This window comes from Symsagittifera roscoffensis, chromosome 7, assembly GCF_963678635.1.
Source record: "Symsagittifera roscoffensis chromosome 7, txSymRosc1.1, whole genome shotgun sequence".
Classification (NCBI taxonomy): domain Eukaryota; kingdom Metazoa; phylum Xenacoelomorpha; order Acoela; family Convolutidae; genus Symsagittifera; species Symsagittifera roscoffensis.
The window spans coordinates 13,734,342-13,761,870 of record NC_087068.1 but is presented as its reverse complement, the minus strand read 5'-3'; the positions used below and the strand labels follow the sequence as shown (position 1 = coordinate 13,761,870).

General features: G+C 34.1%; 2 protein-coding genes across 6 annotated transcripts in view; both read right to left on the bottom strand.

Moving 5' to 3' along the window:
- The window catches only part of LOC134851799 (CD109 antigen-like), a 385,923-nt gene that overhangs the window by 34,321 nt on the left and 324,073 nt on the right, over nucleotides 1-27,529 (bottom strand). For 4 of the 5 annotated variants that reach the window (XM_063868031.1, XM_063868033.1, XM_063868034.1 and 1 more), the window contains exons 2-6: nucleotides 11,032-11,113; nucleotides 8,773-8,892; nucleotides 5,316-5,599; nucleotides 1,533-1,652; nucleotides 348-530 (exon numbers count right to left, since the gene is read on the bottom strand). In XM_063868031.1, the coding sequence (XP_063724101.1) occupies nucleotides 348-530; nucleotides 1,533-1,652; nucleotides 5,316-5,599; nucleotides 8,773-8,892; nucleotides 11,032-11,111 (787 nt within the window). In that variant the 5' untranslated portion in view covers nucleotides 11,112-11,113. Of the gene's footprint in view, nucleotides 1-347; nucleotides 531-1,532; nucleotides 1,653-5,315; nucleotides 5,600-8,772; nucleotides 8,893-11,031; nucleotides 11,114-24,262; nucleotides 24,273-27,529 lie in introns of those variants that run through there. The other variant, XM_063868032.1, reaches the window with a different exon arrangement.
- LOC134851804 (uncharacterized) lies at nucleotides 11,259-26,889 on the bottom strand. The gene is made up of 2 exons (XM_063868043.1): nucleotides 26,335-26,889; nucleotides 11,259-12,802 (listed from the first exon to the last, which is right to left on the bottom strand). The coding sequence occupies exons 1-2, from the start codon at nucleotides 26,648-26,650 to the stop codon at nucleotides 11,589-11,591; spliced, it is 1,530 nt and encodes a 509-aa protein (XP_063724113.1). The 5' UTR covers nucleotides 26,651-26,889; the 3' UTR covers nucleotides 11,259-11,588.

The window sequence follows — 27,529 nt, the reverse complement described above, 5'->3', positions numbered from 1 at the left end:
TGTGAGGTGGATCACTGGATCAATAGGTATTTTTTTTATTCAGCAGCCAAATTTATTTAAAAAAAATCCACTTTGTAAAATTGAAATCGATCATGTTCTTAGTGAACATAAACTTTGCTGTTAGATTGTGGCATTTGCCTTACTATTAACAAAGGATATGAAATGAAATTTAAAAGAAATACAATATCAAAAGCCAAACTGCGAAAACTCAAACTTGAGCGTGAACAAAACACTTTCCTGAGAAACGAAAAACATCATCATGACCTATCTACATAAGTGACATCACTTCGCTCTTTTACACTCAAAAAAGTGAGCTATTGGATGGGATGTGTGTTGGTTTGACTCACCCTGGTCGAACTGGATGGAGGCCTGGAAGGAGGGCAGCACATACTCCTCAATCTGGAAACACTTCTGGAGAGGAGCAGCCACCTGGGACTCGACCCGGAGACAGTACTCTCCCATCACTGGCTTCTCCGCCAGCTGGAAGCTGTACTCGGCCACTGGCACCTGTCCGTGGTCCCGGTTGCTACCTACACAACAAACCAGAGATACACTTCAAAATGAAACATTTGCGCCTCATTGAATCATCATTATAGTTGTGGCCTCAAATCTGTTCGCCAAAATGTTCCAAAGGGTTTCCGTTTAGTACTATTTTGATGCCATCCATTTTTGGTTGACCAATATCAAAACTTTTGTAAGAGCTCACGCAAATTTTAGGGACTTCTTTTATAGAGTTTTTAAGGAGCTCGAAAACAAATTGTCGGCCTGCTTCGAGCTTTCAAATCAAGTTCCAGCAAATATTGGCCGTTAAAAAGGATCGGTGATCAGTGATTGCTTTATTTCTGCATGAAAACTCGATAATAGTTTATTCTAACAGAAGCGAAGAGCATATATTGGCAGATACCAATTGCTTGCTTTTTAGACAAAAGCAGTTGAGTTATAATTGCCATGGTTACAAATAATTTTGACTACATTTTATAATGACATCAGCAACCTTCATTAACAACCTTTAATCTTTTCCAGTTCAAAAATGAACATTTATCAAGGCCCTTTTCAGCTTTTTCCTTCTAATTGCTTCGTTTTACCGTTTTAATTAACTTTTCATTTTACTTCTTAAGTTTTTCCTTACCAAAAAAGCATTCAAAACTAGACAGTTGATGCGCGTACAAGAAAAACGAAATCTTGTTGGATTTTTATAAGGTTTGCTTCGATATAGGTAGTAGATTGATAATTGTTTGCGCGAAAGAGAAACGGTATATAAAAGAATGACAAACTAATCAAAAAGATTTTCTTAATAGAAACAAAAACGAGCAATTTGCGTGAAATTAAGATGCAGTATTCAGTATATTGACATAAAAGAACGCCTTCCGATGCATTCTGACTGAACGTGTGAATAGAGCGCTCGGAATGCTTTAACTTGACACTGATAACGACAGCCACCGGGAAATCATGAGATCACTGGTATCAATCATAAGTTTTATGACTATGACCCGAAGTGTGGTGGTGTGTTGTTGTTGTTGCTGCTGTCTTACCGATGGTGAAGTGTTGCACATTCATGGTGAGAGAGGACGGAGTGAGGATGGAGATGGAGATGTTGACAGACTCACAGCTGTGGGTGTTGTCCCGCTCTATACACAACACCTGAGCCTCAACTGAAACAAACAAACATTCACACTCAAATACATAACAAACCAGAACACCCAAACACTCACAAAGCCATCGCGCTTAGCCAGCAGCTCTTAAACATGCACATCGCTTATAAAGAAATCTGCTTTTAAAAGATAAAAGTTCAGCATAGATGCAGAATCCAAATACCGGCTACTGTTCTTGAGTTACTCAATACGCCACTTGCGACACAGCCTCGTATTACCTTAACACCATCACTAAGCAGAGTTGTGCATCACTTGTCATTTAAAACATATGATCAAATAAATGCAGTTCGCTATTCTATAAAGGCAATTCCTACATACTAGACAAATTAGAACCAGAACCAACACAAAATAATCACCGCTCAATTACACCTCCCTTTAAAAAAATCAAATATACAGTAAGAAAACCAACACAAAACCTTCGAATCTTAAAATCAATCGCATTTTATGCACCATGTGCCCTTTTGTTATATGAGAGCGTGATCTGACTTCCATTTAGCAAACGATTTTAAATGGAATAAGAGTAGCCAGTGGCTGACCAAATAACACAAAAAGATCCCAACACATTCATAAACGGAAGCCCAACAGAAGCCAGACCTAACGTAGTAAGCAGACCTGGGAAAAAAAACTTCAAGCCGGTTTTTCTTGTCACTGATAAAACTTCTTGAAAGTTTTTTAGAGTTGTTTGAAGCACAATTCAGAGTCTTCTAATATGATTCCTTACTCGGCCCAATCTCTTGATTATTTGTGGTATCTGATTTAGCATGGGGAAAACAAAAAAAAAATAAAAGTAAACACACCCGAAGACATAGTTTTAAACCAGTTCCATTGGTCAAAACAATTAAAAACACAAAGGCGAAGTAGAGCTTTGCACAGCTTGCGACACAACGCAAGCCAAACATGCAGAAATAGCAGACAGAAAATAAGATCAAGATAAAATATCGAATAACACAATGCGTGTATTCAACGGGAATTCAAAATGCAAATATGCTCAAATTATGTCTGTTTTGAAGAGCAGGGATATTTAGCGGGCAACTAGCTGCTCCGTTCACAAATTAGTTTTAAGAAGAAAATGTTGCGCAACTGGTTGTACTAACACAAAAAATCAAAGCGCGAAAAAAATCATTTGAGCCTAGCAATTTTCATGAGTTTCTCCTGAATGAAGAAACCAGGAAAAACCAGACTACTAATAAGTGCTTCTACTTCCTTCTATGAATCTTAACTACCTATATAAGGCTATATAACTTCAGCTGATTCTAGTGCTTTCGTTACAGTAGTAACCAGGAAAAAATGTAGAAAAGAAACGTATTAATGGAAAACTTTTTAACAATTTGTAATTACATCTGGGCAAAACATGAAGAAAATATATTCATTCGCTAGAGCAACGCAAAGCAGCTGTTTCGAAAGCTCAAGTGTATCTGGTTAAATCATTGCTCAGGTTCTACTCAACATAGGACCAAGCATGGGTGGGGGAGGGGGATGTCATCCAATTATCTGTAGCCGGTCCCAGCTTGAGGAGGCGGATGACACTGGTACCCATCCAAACGCGATCAAAGTTCGATTTCAACTTGTGTCCCTCAATTTGAGATATGTGAACCTTATCCACTCGGTCACGCATGTTAGGTTACATCAGACCCAAGACAGAAATTAACCAAAAAACTCCCAGACTTTTAGTTGAACAAAGAAATAAAAAGTCTGACCGAATTTACATATACGAAGCTGCACCCAGCAATGACAAACAACAAGACGCCAACGAGCAGTTTTACAGCTAGATGAAGCTGAGCTAAGCTTCACTTGCGATACATCTAGTATAAGATTAAAGAAGCAAAAACGATTTCGAAAGAAAAACAAGGATATCCGGTTACTGTGCAAGTAGCACAGAATGTTCTGACCACAGTCTTATTAACATACAAAAATGTTTTCTCAAATTGGTGTCATTTGTTTTAAATGTTGTGATTAAAAAACTTTTAACAAAAAAAAAGAACTCAGGCATACTTGAGATTCATAGTAAAATAATTCAATTGGAAAACAGTTTGCGGAAATTTTTTGAATTTTCAAGTTTTTGATTCCAAAAACTGCGCTAAAAAACTCGGCTAAAAAACTAGGTTTTCACGGCTTAAATGAATCTTGAATAAGCTATTGCAATTACTAACTATCTTACTAATTAGCTCAAAATTAGACCAAAAATCAAAAACTTCAAACCGGCTTTTCTCGACATTGAGAAAAAACTTTCAACATTTTTTAAGGTCGTTCGAATCACGACTGAAAGGGCTTTAATATGATATATCACTCAAACATGACCGAGGATTATTTGTGGTAGCTGATTTTGCGTGAATTTACAATAAAAAATTTAATAAACTAAAACACACCCGAATCCAAAGTTCCTACCAATTTTCCATGGTCGGAACAATAAAGTATTCTAGAATAAAAGTTAACTGATTCTTCAATTTGATACATTTTTTCAAGAGTCCCTCCAAATCGATCTAAAAATAACACCGCCAATATAATTTAACAAATTATTCTGTAAAAAAGCCGACAGAATTTAAGCGGACACCCAATACGCTGAAAGTCAACCATAATTATTCGGCAAAAAAACTTATTGAAAAAATTTTATGTATCGCTTACATAGGATCCACAAGTTCTAAATACAAAAAGCATACAAAAAGCAAGGTAGTATGTACAATTCGGAAACTGACTGAAATAGCTAGCCATGACTAACCATGAAGCCAAAAAAATACATTAGCAAAAGCGAAATTCTTTAACTATACACATTCAATGAATAGAATTTTAGTTATTCAGCACGATTTCAGCAAGCATAACAAGGTCAAAAAAGTAAAGGTCAAGAGAAAACATTAGTTTTGAAAATACAGTCCTTGATCATCTAAGACGACTACCCAATACAAGGGCTATTCTCATGCGCGAAGGACCGAATGAGCGAAAAAACTCGTGAGCGAAAGACCGAAAGCAAAATTAGCCGAAAGTCAATTTTCAAAAAGAAGCAATTGCCATTCAATTAAAATGAATTAAATGAAGCAATATTTTGCTTCTTTCCTAACGAAATATAAACTTTGCTCCAATTCGGCGGCTGTCAGTGACAATTTGAAAATTTTGCATACATCCGTTTTTATATTCGACGAATATCAATATTCAGTCCCTGGAAATGATTACTTTCTTTCCAAATTTTAGATTACTGAAATCTGATTGGCAGATTTTTATTTTCGCGCATTCGGTCTTACGCGTATGAGGGATTCCACCACACAAGACGACTGCCCTACACTGTGCAAAAGTGGCTTTTAGAACAGAAGCACTAACCACTGTGCCAATACTATGCAGCAAAAATACAATCAAAAATAATACTATTTTATGCGAGCTCAATTGAAACAAAGTAGACTCGTAATATAACAATAATTGCAATTGCGCATGTGTAAAAAAGCAATCAATTAGACAAAAAAGCGATTAATTTTCATTTACTAACTTAATTTTTGTTTAAAATTTTTCATGTATAGCGATTCAACAAACACTATGAAACTAGAGCTGCATACAATTATTACCATAAGATACATTCATCTCAGTATCCGTCTTATATCTTACACGATAAATAATTACGGTACTCTACTGCTGATTGCATTTGTAATCTGCTGAAAAGTGATAAGTATTGATACTCACTGTTATCGCCTGGCTTGTAGAGAGGCTTATTCATCTGCACCAGAAACACTTTGGAATTGTCCATGCAGTCCACGGAGACACTCTTGGCCAGTTGTGGCACAGTCTGGCTGCTCACCCACAGACTCATTCCGTGTCCAGTTCTCCCATCCTCCTTGCACGCATCCAGGGGCACGTCCAGAGTGAAGGGAACATAGACTCCTGCTGTCAGTCCAACTGTTCCCGGTGGAGGGGGAGACCAGACTGAAGACAAGTCCACTGACTTCTCCGCCTTTACAGTTCCATCTCTACACACAATACAACACCGGCCATCCTTTTCAGAAAAAAATTCGGTGATTTATTACAATAGGTCGCAGATTAAAGTTAAATAGCAGGATTGCTTTTTGTTAAACTTCGACGAACAGTATTTAGAACTTAATTCAAAAGCCAAACTTTTTGGCAAAAAAAGTGTAAATTTTGAATAATAATTCATCTCGCAGAGTAACGTATTTAGAAAAAACTATATTAGTAGCATGTACAAATGATTGAAAAAGAAATGACTATATTATGCTTTATAGTTCTCAAACTTAATGCATGCACTATACTCAAAATCACCACCTATTGTAACATCTCCAGAAATTCCATAAATAGACAAGAAATTTTGGTCAGAAGAGATTATTCACCAGGCATGGAGCACTTCTATATTTGACGAAAACAAAATAGTTTTATTTTCAAGCTAAAACTTATCAGCATATCTTCTATGAAAATGTACGTTTTCAATAAAGTTCGGCTTGGGAGAATACCAAAAAGGCTTCAGCCTGTCGGGTGGCATCTCCATTAGCAAAATCTATTCGTCTAATTTATTAAACGAAGATCATAAAGACAAAAGACCGCAAAATTTCTTAAAATATCACAAAAATCTGTTTGTTTTGGTGTTGTCTAACAATCAAAATAAGATGAGCAAAAATACTATAACAAAGGGATGGAAATTTACCATAACATACTTAAAAAATGTTCTTGTCACAAATATAAATGTCTCTTATTCTGTTTTAAAAAACGAGTCCAAAGATTCGTTGAAAATTGTTAACGCTTCAAGAAGAATACTTTTATCCAATTGTAAGAACTTATTATACAAAATACGAATACTACTTTCGATTTTCTTTTTTTGCTCTTGTAGTAAGTTTATTTCAGCTGCGAAGTTTTTTTTTTCTTGTATTGCCTGTTTTGATAGTATCTGTTGTCTCCTGTTCACTTATGTATTCATGAAATTTTTTATTTCAACAAGATCGTCTTATAATTTTAACCATGAGTTAAAAAAGTTCATATACATGTAACTCTCGAAGCAAAGAGTTAATGTTAAACCCGAATATGTTTGACTTTCCCACTTTTTAATTTTAAAACAGTTCCTCCACACGAGTCTTTGCTGGCTTTCTAATTTTTAAGTCTATCTTATTAGCTCTGCTAAAGATCAGTACACTCTGTTGATATATTGGTTGAACATACGTTTTGTATATCTTGAGCAGTGTAGATATGTTAAAATTATATCTGAGCTGTTATATCATCGAGCAAGATTTGGCTGCCCTTTTCAAAGTTTTATCGATGTGTGTTTTGAAACTTAACTTTTTATCAATTATTAGACCTAAGTACTTATGGGGTCTATTATTAGAAAACTTCTTGTAGTTAAATTCTAAGGTGGCTGTTTTATCCTTGTTTATGGTAAGCTTATTCTCCAAAAAAAAACATTTTTCAACAATGCGAGTTCACCTGCTGCTGATTTCCTGTTTTCGTTGTTGTATACAATGCGCAGTCATCAGCAAACAGTACAACTTTATTATGCCTGTAGACATTTGGCGAATCCTTGTGGTACACCATAGTAGATTGCTTTAGTGTCTGATAATGAATTGTTATAACTAACGTAGTGTTTACAATTTTCAAGGTACGACCTCAAAAGACAAACAACTTTACCTCATAAGCCGTATAATTCGCATTTTTTGAGTCGGATTTCCTGATCAATTGTGTCGAACGCTTTTGTAAGATCTGTCAGCGTACACACCAAGCCAACATTATCTTTTAAGTTCTCTACTAATTCTTCACTGAGTTCAAAGATAGCATCAAGTGTGCTTTTTTATTATTTCGGAATCCGCATTGACACGCCGTTAATTCATCATATTTATTCAGAAAAGTTCTCAAGTGATTATTTAACAATTTTTTCGAAATTTTCCCCTTTAATTGGTACAATAGATATAGGTCTGTAGTTACCACAACCTGACAATGTCCCATTTTTATCAATTGGTTGAACTTTTGCAATCTTAAAATTTGAAGGATAGTATTGACAACTCTACACGTTGATTAAAAAAGCAATTCAGTAGCTCAGATATAACCGGACTTGTTTCTTTATTAGGTTGTTACTTTGGTTGTAACTATCAAGGCTGTTTTTATATCTTCAGGCTTATTTTTCATTCTCTACAACATTTTTCAAAATTTTGTGGTGTTGTATTACTTTCGCTTAGCTTCTGGCCAATTTCAATAAAAACATCGTTAAATTCTTCTGCACTCGGAATGCTGTGTTTTGAACTCACTTGTTCTTCCTTTTTTCTCATCTCACCTATTACTTTATAACAAATTTTCGAACTTTTTTGGCTCTTGCTTTCAAGTCTTCTCTCATAGAAAGAATTTTTTGATTTTCGAGACAAGCTTTACATATTTTTTTGTTGTTCCTGGAACTGATCAAGATTACAACCACTCTTATTGTTCAAGTATTTATTGTACAATTTATTCTTCTTATTAATCTCATTTTTAATTTTAGCTGTTATCCAACTTTTCCTATTTTTTTATTGGGAGCTTAGGAATGAATTTTTCACAAAGAGATTGGATAGCTATTAGGAGCTGTGAAACGCGAAGAACAGTATCAATGAAAAAATGCTGAAATGAACCAATATGATCAAACCTGACAGTTCTACAGCTTCATCAGTTTTCTAGTGAACGAAACACTTACTCTTATTCTAAATGGTGAGATTTAGCGCATTCAGATCAGGTATGGCAAAAAATCGATGGTGCGGTATGTCCAAACTCTGCAATTCGGACTGCGGTCATCTTTTAACAATTTTGCTCCGTTTTCTACGGAGAAGACGGAATTCTGTCCAAAAATAAACAGCCAAATTATGGCAAAAAAAGAGCATATTGTTGCTAAAATCAAAATTTTAATGCATTTTATAAAGCCAAAATTATTTTAAAACATTCATTGGATTTTTTCTTGGAGTAATTAAACCTTTCAAGACTTAAAATGTCAAGATCTTACATTCAAAAGCCGAAATTGAGAACTAGTTTTTGACAGTTTCAGAGCACACGTTTACTTTTGAGAAACAAAATTGAAGCTCTTTTTCGCAAATTAACCTGGCTATGTAGCCGAACCATGCGGCATATGAGCTTTATTAAGCGCTGCATATTTATGCCACGCCTAATTCAGTTTCTTTTTACTCACTCGTCCTTCAGTTGTATGTCAATTGAATCCATGGTATTTCCATCAGAGCAGCCTGCCCAATATAGGGCGCCCTTGTACACAATCCCATTGGCTACTTCACCAGACCCATACACTAAGAAGCTTTAACACAAAATAACATATGAGAAACAGATAGAATGTTGATTCTTAAAATTTTGTTTCTCAGCCATTAATTAGAAAAATGAATTTAACATGAGTAAACCTGAGTCCGAATCAATTGAAAATTTAGCACACAGGCAAAGCGAAGCTTCTAACCACTTGCATTACAACAAATATAGTATGGTAAACTAACCGACAGAAAATAGGACAAAAGCAGCAGAAAGAAAAACGAACTTTTTTAATTTGAAAAATGCCGAACATTTTCATATCAATTGAATGCTAATTGAGCATCATAATAGAACGACAAAGCAGATATATCCCGAGCAGACACACGTTGAGCCGAAAAAAACTACATGTGATAAAAGTCGAAACCTTTTAGATCGAATAAAGTAACGAGAAAAAGCTCGAAAAAAAACTGATAGGATAATCATAATCAAAAATTCGTTTTCAAGAAGGGAACAGACTCGATTATTATTTACATAACTCAAAAAAATGTTTTAAAAAAGCCAATCTTGGAAGAACACCAAAAAGGCCGGTTAGCTGCATATCGAGTGGTGTCTTCATGAGCAAACAACAGAGAATACACTCGAATTTCCGATTAATTAAAAACTTTTATCAAAAACTCGTTATCGCAAATGTATAGATCCCGTATGCAATGCAGAATCAAAGCATTTCTTTAGTTGACTATTTCGACAATTCATTAAGTCCTCAATTAACTTCTTGTCTATTGATCAATTTTTTGATCAAATTGGAGTAGTTATATTTACAGACAAATTTCGAACGGTAACAATTCTCAGACAAGCAAATCATGCAGATAGAAACTTAGAGTTCAGGTATCAAAACATGATTTTTCATCTATAACTAGGCTGCTGAAAACTTTCGGTGGAGCTGAAAGACATACTAATATCAAAGTCCCTTTACTTAATTGAAAAAGCTTAAAACGGTTCCCAATATCTACCTGCTGTAGAAAGTTTAGCATTTACGGAGGTATTACAGGAATATCCACTGAAAACTCAAGCACAGAGTCATTTACACAAAGGCGAAGCTGCGATTCGCAAACATTAGCAAGAAAACGACAAAAATGCAGCTCTATAAAGTGAAATCAGAAAAGAAAACTTAAAAATAAGCCTTAAAAAAGAGAGTCCCTTCTCCTCGCAATTGCTCCACGGGACCTTAAAACTTACTAACACTAACTACCAATAAAGCAGCTACATATGCTAACAAGGATAGCCAGTTGCTGTGCAAGTAGCACAGAATGTTCCGACCATATTCTTAAAATAAATACAACAAAGTTTTTTTTCAAATTAGTGTCGTTTTTCTGCGTGGTGTGATAAAAGAATCGGAAGGAAAAACTAGAGCTTTGGTATATTCGACAATAAAACTAAAATAAACCAATTGGACAACAAATTTTTTTACAAAATGGCAGAAAATATTTTGATGAGCTTTTGTTGATTCTTTTCATTCCCAAAATTGCGTAACAAAAATTCAAAAAAATAAATATACTTCAGTAAAAAAAATTAGAGAGAAAGCTAATGTAGGTGGCTCGCTTTATTTACTCGAAATTAGAATAAAAACTTTCAAACGGGATTTTCTCGACAGAAAATAATTTTTCAAAATTTTTAGAGGTCGTTCGGAATCACGACTGAGGGGTCTTAAATATGATATATCAATTGACCCATTCCGATGATTATTTGTGGTACTTAATTCTGGTTGGAAAACAAGAAAAGCTATAACACATCCGAATACAAAGTTCCTCTCCATTTTTCAAGTTCCTCTCCATAAATTGCCAATGTGATGAAGCAAAAGTGGCGGTAAAATTCCGTAAATCCAATATCTGTATAAATTATGCATTTTCAAAAAAAAAATTGCAGGGTATATTGATTCGGGAACTTTCTAAAATCGAGCCTTTCTCATTGTAATTTATTTGAAACAAATAGCTTTTTTCGGTTCATATGATGAATAAAAGCACAACCTATGTTAACTTATTACTAATTGGAAATCAAACTCATGCTATCAAATTGCCGATGCAGCAAGCTTCAAAAAACAGCACTAGTATTAATAGCTCGCTTGTCTTAATAGTACAAAATTTCAGAATGGTCAATTTGTGCGGCCTTTGAATCAAAAATTTATAACTATACTCACTCGCAGGGATCTCTCGTTGTCTCAGCTGAGAACAGATTTAAAGAAACGCAAGTGAAAACTAACGCACTAAACATAAACATCTGAAATATAAAAAATGAGAAAATCAGTTTACCCAACTTCAAATACACAGTTCAACTGGTATAACTAACCTTAAAACTCAATAGGTATTTTGAAAGATAATTTTTAACTTGTCAATTTACAAATTTACATGAAATTTACAACATGAAAAACTATTTTAACAATTGATCGAAGAGTCAAATACATTATAAACCCAGAACATAGGGTGCAAAGGCAGCCGTACAGTCGGGACACGAATCCCATACAATAGAGTGTAAAAGCAATTGATTACTGGAAAAAAAGTTATTTCATCAACCATGTACCAATATATAGACCATATATTTATAGAGATTGCAGAGAAATTAATGTGGTAAATTGGAATAATATTTTATTTAAAATTTTTTTACCATAGCTGTTAACTTCATATTAAGTATGAAATCATTACTGTAACTTTTCAAAACATTATTCGAATATATACAAGTTTTATTACATCTTACGAATCAAGATTCCAATTTCATGAAGTCAAATATTGCCGCTCTTGTTGTTTTGGCTGCTTCACTTTCGCTTGACTTGTCAATTATTATTTTGCCCATGAATATTTTCTGGAATAATATACCGTCAAAAAAGTTATGGTGTGCGAATGAGGAAGATGGCAAAAATGGGCCAAAAACTGATGCAACTCTACCTATCGCCTCAACTCCCCAGTTAAAAACAGTAGCTAGATGCACTGCCTTGTAATCCGGTTGTGCTCTAATTTTCTTCGTTACCTTCAGATCAGAATCCAATTCAGAATCATTCATTCTCGTTGCTGATTCTGAATCCAAAATGACAAACATCGTAACGAAAAGATCGATATCTTCCAGCTTTAAAATATTTTCGCATCGATACAAATAATAAAGGACAAGTGAGACAATGGAAAATTTCGGTTTGATACTGAGAAACTTTCTCTCCATTTCTGACTGTTCAGACGTTCTCCCCACTTCGCTCTCTTCATTTATGACAGTGAATAAATTTTTACCCGTTACCGCCCACAGAAAAATTTTTAGTTTCTCTGAAACTAGTGTAGTATCATTACTTTCAGTCAACTCCAATAAGTCGAAATCAAAGGGCGGAAAAGACACCTCTACTTTATTAGGATGCTTAACTGATTCCGCTGAATGAACAGCATATTCGTCGACTGAGTCTTTCCCAGGTATTTCCTGCTGATGTTTGCGCAAAATTCCCACGAATCGCAAATTTATTGGTCTAAAAATCAAAACTAAAGGTTTTTTTAAGGGCGAATTTAAACTTCGAGAGCCTTTTTTTGATCGTGAATTTAAATCTTCGAGAGCATTAGTGTATTGAACGCATTGATGCACTAAGACTTGCTCTGACATCGGGTCGAAGTTAGAATGTTTCCTCATCGCTTTCAACAATTTACCCGAATATTCGTCTAATTCATTTTTCTTCGACTCTGAAGGTGTATTCAGCAGGTAAAAACTTTTCAAAGCGTTCTTTATTGCTAGTTCATTTTCATCGCTTGCAGATTCCTCGAACACTTCTTTGTTTAGAATGGTTGACATGTCATCGACTGACATTGTGAGTTCTAACTTGTTGGTGACAATTTTGGCGACTGCTGGGATCAGATGAGAATGCGGGATGTAACAATCTTCTTGCCAGTTGGTGATGCGCCGATGAAATGCCGTCAAACGGTATTGAGACAAGTAGTCATTTCCTAAAAGCAAAATGCTTTCTTCTTCTTATAGTTAAGTAGATCAATTCAGGTATACGTATTAAATTAAAAAGCAAAATAGCAGCATGTTCACTAGTCTGCATTGTGAAGACGAGAAAGATTTAGAAACAAACTTTTCTTGAAAACTAATTCCATATTCTGAAGATAAGACGAAAGCTTCGGCCAAATTAGTCCATTAACATCCGAAGATGGTCAAAAAACTATTTAGAATAGTTTATTTAGGAGAGTAATATTATACAGACAGGTTAACCATAAACCGCATGTACAAATCAAAGCCACCAAGGATCATGCAAAAAGCTATCCAGCTTATCGAGGCATGACCCTGAAAAAACCTATGACAGAAGTTGCGAGATAATATCCGACTTGATGATTCAAAAAAATAAATCTATAAGATCTCCATTATCTTTAAGAAACAATGAAAACAAGTTTTTGAAATACCCATTTAGTTGATGCTCAGTTAATTGGTTTAGATTATCTGGTATCCGCTCGTTTGATTTCAAAAAACTATAGCATTTAAGAGACACATTTTTCCATGAACACTGCTTTATTTGTGTTCTAGTTTTCATGCTTGGTAAAGTTTTTGCCACAGAGCCCCGAGTAACCCGACGATTATTTAAAGATACCAAATTAAAAGTTTCAAGGGGATTTTTACCACGACCTTCTCACAAAAACGTTACATGGTCGATTTTAATAATTGATGAGAAATATAAATCACAAGAAGCCTCTTATACCGCTCAACAAAGTTCTTGAAGATTTATCTCCAAAAACCTGTACAGAGGAAATTATTTTTGCGTGATGGTCAAGAAATGTGATTTTTACCATGTAAAACCCAAAATCTTTGCATAAAAATAAATTTTAAACAATTTGCGCAAAACTTTGGAGATTTATCCCTTCTGGAACATTGTTGGGCTGCGAAAAGGCTTCTTGTGATTTAATATTCTCATCAATTAACAAAGTAGTTTCAGCGTCTTAAATTAGTTTCTCGATTAACTGAAACAAGCCAAAATGACCCAATTTTGTAGTAAAAAGTTGGTTGAGAAAATCAGAGAAAAATTGCACCATATTAATTCTGGTTTATCTCTAAGCAATTGATGAAGAAAGTGACCTTCAATGAGAAACAGTCGGTTCTAAATTGCTCTTTTTTTCTTGCCAAGAAATTATAACATCGCGCACTTATTCAATGGCGAATCTCAAGACTTTATTCGATGAAATAAAAGATACAGAAAAAATAGATCCTAAATTGAAAGACCTATTACAAGGGCTAATTGAGAAACTTACCTTTACGTTCCGGAAATTTTACCCAAGATGTCCTGGCCTTTTTTAACGAAGTTATGGGCGTGGAGGTAAACAGCTACGACCTGAAGGTATGCCATGCCCTCGGCCCTGTGAGTCAAAACCAAAAATGTGTGGTTATAGTGAATTTTGTCTACTTTGATATTAAAAACAGAATTTATGGCAGAAAAAATTCATTGAAAGATTTTTTGCACCCTGTAAATAAGCAACCAGTGCATATAACAGAGAGACTTACTCAGCGCGATTTAGAGCTTCTTGATTATTCTCGGGGTTTGAGAATGTACACAGTTACATATAATTGTGCTCCTCAAGTTTTCTTTTCGAAAGCAGATGGTGGATTTCAAAGGCACAACTTAGTTGAAATCAAGGATGCTGATCACATTTTCAAAAATAAGAATCCAATGATGTCAAGACAGGCAAATGATGTTAGAAATCAAAACCCTCGAGTGGTACAAAATAATCAAAACAACTTTTCTCGCCCTCCCTATTGTTTCAGTGAGGAAACGTGACAGAGAAATAACCTGAATAATGTGGAACGAAATCAACTGATTGATGAATTGTACAGTAGGCTATCGGATGCCGCCAAACTGATGCAATTTGTGGAATCACTTCAAAGAGATTCTCCAGTCAAAATTCGTCAAAAACGGAAATAATACTAATGAAAATGATTTCGATTAGTGGCAAAAGCATTTCAACTCTATTTACAGTTTTTTGCCGTAAAACTCTTTTGTTTTATTTTAGAGAAAAAACCTTTTGCGAGATATGACTGAACTGGCAACAACGCGAACAGCATTTTTCCCAAATGTTCAATCCATAAAAGCCCATCGTGACCAATTATCAGTTTTAATTGAATCCTTTGATAACAAGCCTGCATTAATAGGGCTGACTGAAACATGGCTCTTGGACAATGATACTATTGGCATTTTTAACTTAAAAGGTTATGACAATATTGTTTGTGCAAACCGCGTAAACGCTAGCGGTGGGGGCATTTCAGCTTTCATTAAAACTGGCTTTAACTAGTTATTTTAAATTCCCAGTCAGTTTGGAGCGCGTTATCAAAATGTGTTTTGTCGATCACTCTTCAGTAAATGTTTGCATAATATACCGTCCACCAAATCTCAAACTAAACGTTTTTTTTCCGAAATTATTTGAAGATTTATTGCTTGAAATGAAAGCATTAAACGGTGAAATTTTCCTAATGGGTGATTTGAATGTTGATATTATAGGTAGCCAGCGCAACTTTATTGACTATAAAATTCTTCTGCGTTTGATTTAGAAATTCAAAATGTCGAGCCAACTAGAGTAACTAATATATCAAGCACATGCATTGACCATATAATTGCGGCGGAGAAAACTCAGGTAACAACAGTAAATAGTACTATTAGTGACCATTATGGACTTAAGTATGACCTAAAATTTACTTCAGAAAAGCAAAACGTCGATTCTTATCAATCGGATTTCAACTATGATTAACTACTAAATGATGATTATTGTTTCAATATTTTGTTTTCGCTAAATAATCGATTGAACAAAATTGATGATGATGATTCTAACCTTAACATCATTGAAATGACCCATCTTGTTTAATGAATTTTCAAAGTATTGCCCAAAAAAATCCGAAAATAGAATAAAAACAACCACCCATGGATTAATCTGAAAATTAGGAGAATGATGAATAACCAAAATGTGTTATACAAAAAGTGGGTTCAGACACCATCCATTGAAAACAGAAATAATTTCACCTCATGTAGGAACAATGTTATTAAGGCTATAAGGGAGAGTAAACGCAGGTACTATGATAACATGATAACGAGGACGAAGAACTCGCCGGAATTTTTGATGCTTTTAATCATTTCTGTGGTAAAAAAGTGAATTGTGCTTCGTTCGACTTTAATGTTTTCAATGAACACTTTGCTACTATTGGAGAAAAACTAACAGAAAACTTGAAACAAAACCTGTACAGATCAAATTTTCCAGTTAATAAAAACACGTTCGTTATATATGATACCAATCGATATGATATGAGACACTAAAAGAAACTGAAAACTTGAACAAAAAAAAGTCTACTGGTCATGATGGGATATGTAGTAAAATGCTTAAAATTTCTGACCATTTAGCGCATTTTTTAAATAACTGCTTCAAAAAAGAGCGTTTTCCTAATTTTCTCAAAATTGCAAAAATTTTACTATTGCATAAAAATGGCGACAAAAATAAACCCGATAACTACCATCCAATTAGTTTGTTGTCTTGTATAAGTAAACTTTTCGAAAAACAATTTTCGAGCGCATATCCAATTTTGCCGCTAAAAACAGCTTGATTGATAAGCATCAGTTTGGTTTTCGAAGTAATCATTACTGTACTGTAATCATTACTATATCATGCCATTTTGTCCATTACTGACTTTTTTCGCGAATCAATTGATAATAAAAATTTGGTTACTCTTGCTTTATTGATTTTTAAAAAATTGTTTGATACAGTTGATCGGAAAAGTTTGCTTGACAAACTTTATCAATATGGGTTCAGAGGGGAAATTCACAAGTTAATGACAAACTATCTTACAGGGAAAAATCAGTATGTTTAATCGAATCAATCGGTCGCGAAGATGCGAGCATGTACAAAAGGTGTTCCTCAAGGTTCAGTTTTGGGGCCATTTCTGTTACTTTTATACATACATGATATGTCGTCGGCCAGCAACGTTCAACAAACATTATTTGCAGATGATACAACGGTAGTTGATGCTCAAAAATTTGCATCCAAAACGAAATTCAAGACAGAATTAAAAAAAATTTGTAATTGTTGCAACAATAACAAACTGCTTATAAATCAAAAGAAGTGCAAAATAATGAGGTTTGGACGGGATAACTTAAATGAAAAATTATCTTTTGGGAGTAACGTACTCGCCGAGGTTTCAGATTTTAGGTAATTAGGAATTCAAATGGACAACAGACTCAACTTTGAAAGCAATACTAATAATGTTTGTGGTAAATTAGCTTAACTATTCAAGCGTAGAAACTATTTCTCGAAAAATGTGCTGGTTAAATTTTATAACTGCTATGCAAAGCCGATCAATTCGTACGGTTTAATTGCATTTGGTGCAACATCAAAAAGCCTATTAGAAAAAATATTTGTTAAGCAAAACGTATTTTTAAAAATATTTGTTTCAAGAGATCATGCCCCATATATCCTACAATCGTTCGAGATTGAAACCGTTTTTGACTCATATTTCAGACAATCATTCAATGAAACTTTTAATCAACTTCGTGGTAAAACTCCCCTTGAAACTTTCAATTTGGAATCTCCAAATAATCGTCGGGTTACTCGGGGCTCTGTGGCAAAAACTTTACCAAGCGTGAAAACTAGAACACAAATAAAGCAGTGTTCATGGAAAAATGTGTCTCTTAAATGTTATAAGTTATTGAAATCAAACGAGCTGGTACCAGATAATCTGAACCAATTAACTGAGCATCATCTAAATGGGTATTTCAAAAACTTGTTTTCATTGTTTGTTAAAGATAATGGAGATCTTTTAGATTTATTTTTTTGAATCATCAAGTCGGATATTATCTCGCAACTTCTGTCATAGATTTTTTCAGGGTCATGCCTCGATAAGCTGCATAGCTTTTTAAATGATCCTTGGTGGGTTTGATTTGTACATGCGGTTTATTGTTTACCTGTCTGTATAATATTACTCTCCTTCATAAACAATCCTAAGCAACTTTTGTTCTCTTCACTTTTGGTTTAATCTTAGCCCAATTTGAGAAAAATGCGTCTGAGAATTCATATTTTGTTAGTTCTGTCCGGATTATTTTAATCAGCAGGGTAAAATGTCTGACATAGGAAGCAAAAACGGTAAAATAAACATTACAACAACAACTCATTAAGTATCAGGGCAGGCCCCGAACGTTCCGATTACCTTTTATCGACTATCAACTATTTTTAGACTCGAGTGAACGCAAGAAATCAGAAAAAGTACATTACTTGTGTTTTTTGAGAAAACTTAATTCCGTTTTTCAAAGAAGAACTATTTATGACATAAAAGCTCTTTGAATTTCAAAAATAGCCAATTGACAGATGGAAAAGAATAATGAACGCAAGGATGCCGAAAAAAACTGACTTGACATTTCGAAAACACTCCCAACTTTCGAACTGATAAACGACAACTCAATTTTTCCCGGAAAAAAAACAAATTCATAAATTAATGAAAACTAAGATACGGGCGTGCTTGGTCCCCAAACCTTAGTGTACAAGGGTAGCCGCGTTACCTCTAGGTCAAGTGGAAAGTAATTTCGAAGTTGCTAAGGTTCACTCATAAAGCAACTTCATAATTTCGTACAAATGTGAAAGAAAAGGTGTAAACGGAAAAAAACTATAACACAGAGGCGAAGCGGAGCTTCGCAACACTTGTGATACAACAAAAATTGCAATACAAGTTAGCGATGAAAAAAATAGAAGTACTTTTGTCTCAGAAAAACTTTTTAAAACCTTTCATGTTTCAGTGGAATTTGGCTTCATTTTAATAAACAAAACTAACTGAACTTAAAAAGTAAGCAAGTCCAACTGCGAAAAAAAAACAAATCAGAGCGTGAACAACTTTTACTTAGCGTCGATGCCTATCTTGCACAATTTGCAATACCACATAAACACAGCACTGCTAACTCACAGCAAAAAATTAGAAGGAAAAACAATAACTTGAAAAAATATAGCAAACAGAATATTGGAAAAGTCTAGAAGACCCAATGTTTGAAAGCGTTTGAACATTTGTTAACTTTCGAAGAAAAAAAAAGACCAAGTTAAAGCGCTTTGAATTTCAAGAACTGAACATGATTGACACTTTTTAAAACCCATCCTATTTCAAGCAAACAGGATGCAACCGTATTTGGGTCAACACCTGTTAGGCCGAAAACAAAACTGTATTCAGTAAAGTTTTGAGCTAAAACTTATTGAAACTCTTTTTACGACCCTTAACCCCAAACGGCGTTAACAAAAAAAGATTGGCCTTCGAAACGATGCAAAAATAGATGACTATTCCAATATCACAAAAGCCCAAACCATTTAAAGAAAAAAATAAAATTAAAACTGATCAAAAACAGACTTTAACAAAATAAAAAACGTTCAATTACCTTAAAACCACAACAGGACTTAAACTATTATGATAGTAACTAAAACTCCTCTAATTAAATAGTACGAGGTCAGCGCAGCCTACAATTGAATGTAAATGCAGCGGTTATTTGTAATAAAAGTTGCTAACTGAAAAAAAAAACGTTATTTCCGATTACAAGTACACTTGCTCTCGCGAATTAAATAATCAAATTCCAATTTCGAAAATAGATGTCAACCACGTGTTTTATGACTTTTTCTGTTCGATAGAGGCGTTTGTCTTCCTTTTTACGATTTTTTTTCCAGTTATTAAATTTCGCGTTCCTAGCAATATATCAATATGACACATCAACTCAATTGCCTCAACTCAATTTAAAAATTACGTCTGAGCCAAAATTATTCGCCGCTAGCGCGTTGTAAAAAGCCAAAATTCTCAAGTGAGTTATTCCGAAATCGAAGTTTTCAAGCTCCATTATCTAAAAAAAAAGATCACAGGCAGAATTTTTTCAATATTTTCAAAAATTTGAGCTGAAAACTTGCCTTTTGAAAGCCAAACTCCTTTCCTAGAGAAAGTTGCCTTTTGAAGGCGTTCATTTTTGAAAAAATCCGAGAAAAGAAAAACTGACCAAATGTTCCAGCGCGCTTCTCCGATTCGGAAAACAAAGCAATGAAAAAAATCAAAAAAACTCATATTTTCAACCGCGTTTTTCTCAAATTGGGATAAGATTTTCAAAAAAGTAAGGAGAAAAAAAGTTGCTGAGAGATAAACCAAAATTAATATGGTGCAATTATTCTCTGAATTACTCAACCAAAATTTTACCCCAAAATTGGGTCATTTTGGCTTGTTTCAGTTACTCGAGAAACTAATTTAAGACGCTGAAACTACTTTGTTAATGGATGAGAATATAAATTACAAGAAGCCTCTTACACAGCCCAACAAAATTCTAGAAGGTTGATCTCCAAAAACCTGTATAAATGAAATTATTTTTGCTCGATAGTCAAGAAATGTGATTTTTACTATTTAAAACCCAAAATCTTGCTTAAAAACAAAATTTAAACAATTTGCGCAAAATTTTGGACATTTATCCTTTCTGGAACATTGTTGGGCTGTGTAAGAGGCTTCTTGTGAGTTATAGTTCTCATCAATTATTAAAAAATGACCCATTTTTGGAGCAAAATGTTGGTTGAGAATTTCGGAGAAAAAATTGCACCATATTAATTTTGTTGAAATTCTCATCAACTTTTGTTCTCTTCACTTTTTGAAAATCTTAACCCAATTTGAGAAAAAAGCATTTGAAAATTTGAGTTTTATTTTTGCCCGGAAAATTTAAATCACTATACACCAAAGGACTCGAAATCTAATCCCGAGAAGCTCTCCTCTGGAACTTTTTTTTATTATTTTCCATTACCTTGCAATCATAGTTAGACTATCTAAATATAAACTGTTTTTAGACTTAAGTGAACGCAAGAAATCAGAAAACGTTTTTTTAATTAATTTCTTTTTTCAAAGGAAAAATAGTCATCACATAAAATCTTTCTGAATTCCAAAAATAGCCAATTGACAGATGGAAAAATTTAATGACCGCAAGGATGCCAAAAACCTCATCAATTATTAAAAAATGACCCATTTTTGGAGCAAAATGTTGGTTGAGAATTTCGGAGAAAAAATTGCACCATATTAATTTTGTTGAAATTCTCATCAACTCTTGTTCTCTTCACTTTTTGAAAATCTTAACCCAATTTGAGAAAAAAGCATTTGAAAATTTGAGTTTTATTTTTGCCCGGAAAATTTAAATCACTATACACCAAAGGACTCGAAATCTAATCCCGAGAAGCTCTCCTCTGGAACTTTTTTTTATTATTTTCCATTACCTTGCAATCATAGTTAGACTATCTAAATATAAACTGTTTTTAGACTTAAGTGAACGCAAGAAATCAGAAAACGTTTTTTTAATTAATTTCTTTTTTCAAAGGAAAAATAGTCATCACATAAAATCTTTCTGAATTCCAAAAATAGCCAATTGACAGATGGAAAAATTTAATGACCGCAAGGATGCCAAAAAACTGACTTGATTTTTTGAAAACACTTCAAACTTTCGAGCTTCGAGGAAAAAAATTGGCCTGGCTTTTTGAATTTCACAAACCAAGTATGATTGAGGCTTTTTTCAAAAAACTAAACCAAATTAAGAAAACTGGATCGACAGGGAAAACCTCTACTTTGTTGAGAAATCTGGAACTTAGCTCAGCAAGCGCAGCAAATTCTAATGAGACGGAAAAAAATAGGGAAAAAGGAAAAATAGTTTAAGAAAAACAGTCGAAAAACAAAACCGAAATTCTTAAATAAGCTTTTAGCATTTACCGAGCCGCAACAAAGCCGAGATCAAGTGGTGGACGATCATTCAGCCGAAAACAAAAAATGTCATAAGAAAATGCTGCCACCAAAAATTTAGAACATTTAAATTAAAACATTTAAACCTGGAAACACAAACTACCTTTATTGATCAAAAGACAAATCAATCATTTTTTGCTCTTGAAGTGACAAAAAAGAAAAAAAAACTAAGCCGACAAAACATCAGTCCAGACAATTTAGGCCGAATAAAGCTTTTAAGCAAAAAAGAAACAAAAAAGAAAACGAAGGAAACATACCATGTTAGGGCTTTTAATTATAAAATATACAGCAGTCGAGAACAATTGCATTTACAATGCAAAGTGCTAAAAATACAAAAAGCTTTCCCTATTTAGCAAAAAGCCATCAAAACATAAGCAGACAAACGACAACTTACATTTCTTACAAAAAAAGCAATTCCATAAACACTGAAAAACTAAGATACGGGCGTGCTTGGTCCCCATACCTTTGAGTACAAGGGTAGCCGCGTTACCTCTAGGCCAAGTGGAAAGAAATTTCGAAGCTAAGGTTCACTCATTTAACCAACTTCATAATTTCGTAAAAATGTGAAAAAGAGTGTTAACGAAAAAATTATGTAACACAGAGGCAAAGCGGAGCTTTACAACACTTGCAATAAAACAAAAAATCGCAATACAAGTTAGCGAAGAAAAAAATAAGTATTAATTTTTAAAAAAACAAGTTGAAAAATTACTCTAAAAATATCAAACTCAAATCTTTGTCTCAGAAAAACTTTTTAAAGCCTTTTAGAATGTTTCAGTGGAAATTGCCATCAATTTTAAAAACAAAACCAAGTGAACTTAAAAAGTAAGCAGGTCAAACTGTGAAAAAAATCAGAACGTGAACAACTTTTACTGAGAGTCGAAGCCTATTTTGGCGCAATTTGCAATACCACATAAACACAGCATTGCTAACTCACATCAAGAAATTGGGAGGAAAAACGATAACTTGAAAAAAAATATAGCAAACAGAATACTAGAAAAGTCAAAAAAGAACAAGAAAATTGAAAAACCAATGATTGAAAGCGTTGGAACATTTGTTAACTTTCGAAGAAACAAAAAACCAGGTTTAAGCGCTTAGAATGTCAAGAACTGATCTTGATTGACGCTCTTTTTAAAATTTTTACGACTCATCTCCCCCTAATCGCAAACAGCATTAACAAAAAAAATGCTTGCCTTCGAAAAAATGCAAAAATAGATGACTATTGCAATATCACAAAAGCCCAAAACATTTAAAGAAAAAATGGAAAAGAAAAACTAATCAAAAACAGACTTTGACAAATTTAAAAAACTTTCAATTACCTTAAAACCACAAAAGGACGTAAACTTTTACGATAGTAACTAAAATTCCTCTGATTAATTAGTACGAAGTCAGCGCAGCCAGCAATTGAACGCTAATGCAGCAGTTATTTGTAAGAAAAGTTACTAACTGAATAAAAACGTAGTTTCCGATTACAAGTACACTTGCTCTCGCGAGTTAAATATTCAAACTCGAAATTAGATGTAAATCACGTTTTTCATGACTTTTTTTACATTTTCTGTTCGATAGTGGCGTTTGTCTTCCTTTTTACGATTTTTTTTCCAGTTATTAAGTTTCGCGTTCCTAGCAATATATTAATATGACACATCAACTCAATTGCCTCAACTCAATTGACAAATTACGTCTGAGCCAAATTTATTGGCCGCTTGCGCGTTGTAAAAAGCCAAAATTCACATATTAAATAATCCAAAAATTGAAGTTCTCAAACCCCATTATTTAACAAAAAAAATCACAGACCAAATTTTTTCAATATTTTCATAAATTTGAGCTAGAAACTTGCCTTTTGAAAGCCAAAAACATTTCCTAGAGAAAGTTGCCTTTTGGAAGCCTTTCATTTTTGAAAACATCTGAGAAAAGAACTACTGACCAATTACTCCAGCACACTGCTCTGAATTTGAAACAAAAGCATTGAAAAAAAATAATTTGAGTCAAGTGGAAAAATAGGCAAAACTTCCCAAAACAGAAGTACCAAATGCCACAAAAAGACTAATCAGAATTGACTAATCAACACAGAGACGAAACTGAGCTTCGCACCACATGCAATACAAACACAGATTTAAAAAATCAAAAAATCTGCAAGAAAAGCCCAGTGACTTCATAAGTAGAAAATTGTTCGAACAAGTTTGAAAACATTGAAATCTTGCAACCTTCACTTCCCTAATTTTTCAACAACCAAATCAATCAATTTTTGCACTTGACATGAAACAAATAAACTAAATTCGCTGACAAAATAGGCCAAGACAATTAAGGCCGAATAAACCTTTTAGGTGAAGCAAAACAAAAAGGAAAACTAAGGAAACATACCACGCCAGAGTTATTCATTTTATAGATTTTTTTCTACTTAAATCATCTAAAATTTTTTTCTACATAAATAAAGGCGTACGAGCTTATTCAGCAAGGAATTCCGAAATCTTATTTTCCTATTGAATGAATCATTAATATTGAACTGGGAAGAGTAATTATTTGAGAACGCTCAAAAATTCTTAAATTTGACTCTCAAAATTCACCATTCCTACAAAATAAACCATTCTGTGAACAGAATTATTTACAAGAAAAAAGTCTAGTACACGATTGCAATACACTTCGTGATCGCAAGAATAAATATTCAAATTTAATAAGCAAAAAATCAGTCAGTTTTGGACAGTTTGAAGTCCGTTTATTGGTTGAGAATTTTCCAATATTCGGTGTCTCTGTTATGAGAATAGCCCCCGTGAAACGTGAAATTATTCGGACTAATTACCTCGCCTTAATTCAATTTGCAAAAGCTAATTGAGCGCTTTGAAAATCGGAATAACTACCAAGCTCAAATTGTGGTGCTTAAGCATTGAGCACCATAGAACAAAGCCATCAGTGTCAAAGAACACAAGGAAACCGAAAATTTTTTTGAAAAAATCAACTTTTAAATTGCCAGCCACAAAAAAAATCAACTCTTTTGAAAAATCATCTTTTGATTTTCGAAAAAAAAGCTTAAAGATCATTGAATTTCTAGGAAAGCTCTTCGATTGAATCTTTCTTGATAGAAATTGACACAAATTGAGAAAACAGGACAATAGATAGAAATTCTATACCGCTGGGAAATCCAATATGTAAAAATTACATTCGAAACTAATAGCTGTTCGCGTTTTTTCGCCATATTGGCTTTTGCAATTGGAGAGCGAAACAACAAAAGTCTTTTGTAACAGCTAGCTTACCAAAAAAAGAATAACTTCAAGAATTAACCAAGTAAATCAAAAAATTATGTCCGCTGGACAATAAAGATCTCAACATTGGACACTGCCCAGCTTTTGTACAACTAACTACGCAACAAAAAGCTCAAATAGTGAAGGATAAGCAGTTGTGATTCAACTGCCTGGATAACCATAGGTCAACTAGATAACTGAGTTGAAACACTAACTCTGTTTTATGCCAAATTGCACAATCCACGGATTTAGAGGACTTAAAACAACGGCTAACTAGCTTTTGAAAAGCCTGCAAGAATTGGAAAAATTGGCAGATGATATAGCATCGTGCCCTCTAGCAGACGTGTAAAGTCTTCTAAATGATACCTCCTCACTACCAAGTCGCAAACTTTTGCTAATGGAACATACGCAACAAAACGAAAATACACCGAGATACAGATAGATGACTCCTCCAGTCACACTACTGTGCAACTATCTTCACATACGCAGGAATCCAATAAAAGTAATTTGGAAAATCAAGTAATACAAAAGCTGGTTGGAAACACAAACTTTATTTTATGCCAATTTCTTTGTTCAACAACAAGAGGCAACAACAACAAGGGCGGTTCCTTGCTTTGCAATTTTGGACAATTGCAGCAGCCGTTATTATGTCCTGACATGAACAGCTGATACCATACAGTGTAAACCCAGTCGAGCAGTTGAATTGTTTCAAATGAATTTGAAGATCAAAATTGGTGTGAACTTCTACTCAAAGAAAGCGGGAAAAAAACTCGAATTTATAAGTGTCTTCATTACGCTCATTAACACTGAATTCGTTCAAAAACTATACTGATCAAATCAACAACTTATTAACATTCGAACTTTATTACTTTGAGCTCATGACGTAGATATCTTCAAACAGTACTGAATATCCTCAAAATTATTATTTCGATTAACTTCGCGCAAAAAAATTATATTTACCAGTGCAATTATATTTTAAAAAAATTGCAAGACTATTTGCACAGCCACCAGCAATTCTACTTTTCTTTTGAATCAAGTGAACTCAAATGATACAAATTAGCGAACATGTTTCTTAAGCTACCCTCTGTGCGTTAATAATTCTTTGAACACTCGGTGCATGAATTGAATTTTGTTTTAATCCAGTTTTTAAAAATGTGGTTTCCGCGATTCGCAGAGGATCTACCGAAGACTATCCAGCCTGACTACAGATAGTCCGTTTCTCTTATTTCCCACGTTCCAGACTAAGCTGTTTCGTTGATTAAAGCTTTCTCTCGAGGTCGTTTTTTAGCGTCAATAACTTTCAGGTGGTACAACAATTGCAGCCGAAATTGGTCAGATGTGAAACTAGAAGTGAAGTGAGAAATCGTCGTCCTCCTAACACACTATCATTGCCATGGCAGGGGGTCGAATACAAGGAAGAATCAGATTTTTAACTAATGATCAAAATTTAAAGCACGTTGGTTTTGGATTATATCAACTTCTGTTTTAATCTAGCTACTTGCCTAACAAAGCTGCAATGACGGGTAACCACTGCGGGTCATCCAAGTTGTTACAATTTACCAGCTCCTCGCTGCTATACACATTAGTGGTCATTTTATTCAGGTCTAAATGACTCGCCGAAAGATAATATTGTGCTGCGTTGTAAATGACGAAGTCACTATCTTGTGCAATAATGGCGACGACAACTCTGCTGTTTTGCTTCGCATACATAGCAATTTCCTCATCACACTCTTCTGACGTAATAATTACTTTGCAACAACATTCTTCGGCTAGCACGTATCGCTGGAACATGGTTATTCCTACAATTTGTAGAGACATTGGACATATATATTGACCAAATTTTAGGATCAAATTAACATCCCCCCCAAGAGACCAAGTTAAGATCCTACACCCCAGCACTTTATATAAATTATATTTATTAAGCGCTGCATGTAAAATGCTCGATTCTGATTGGCTGAAAAATCCCAACTTAGAACCAAGTTAACATCATCCCAAAAAAACGGCTTTGGGGAAGGATGTTAACTTGGTCCAAATTTTGAACTGATAGATGCTCAATATTGAAGGTTGATTCAGTAACAAAGAATTCTAAAATTGAAACCAATTTTTTCAATCTCAATTTAGAAATAGTTATCTAAATTTTGATTAAATTTTAAATCTCTGATGTTTTGATTAACTTCTATTGGAGATCCAACTTCGATTTTATTCCAATTCGGCGACAATTTGAAAACATTTATTTTCAACTTAGAGCATTTTTCAAAATATTTGCCCAATGACTGTACTGTCCTGTAGGTATCATAAAAGGCTCCTTCTCAGCTACACTATTCCTCGTTCTGATTTTATTCATCAACTTTTGAATTTCTGTATAATATCGAACTCGGCGTTTGATCCACTCATTCCGTTTCTGGTCCAGACAAGGCCCGTCATAAAAGAAAATGGGCTCGGCCCCAGCCTCACGAATAGCCTCGACAAAAGATTTGATTTTTTTACCGCAATCGATATACTAACCTCCACAAATCCAATCTAATCCCTTGTTTAGAAGACGTAGAGTGCACTGCGCATCGACTAAAACTTCTGGCTTGGAGGAGCCAGTCAAACCTTTTTTGAATTTTTCGATCTCTTCGTTTATATTCACTGGGTAGCAAAGTTTGCCCTTTCTTTCTTCCATATAGGATTCCAGCCCTTTAACGCCCATTTGAT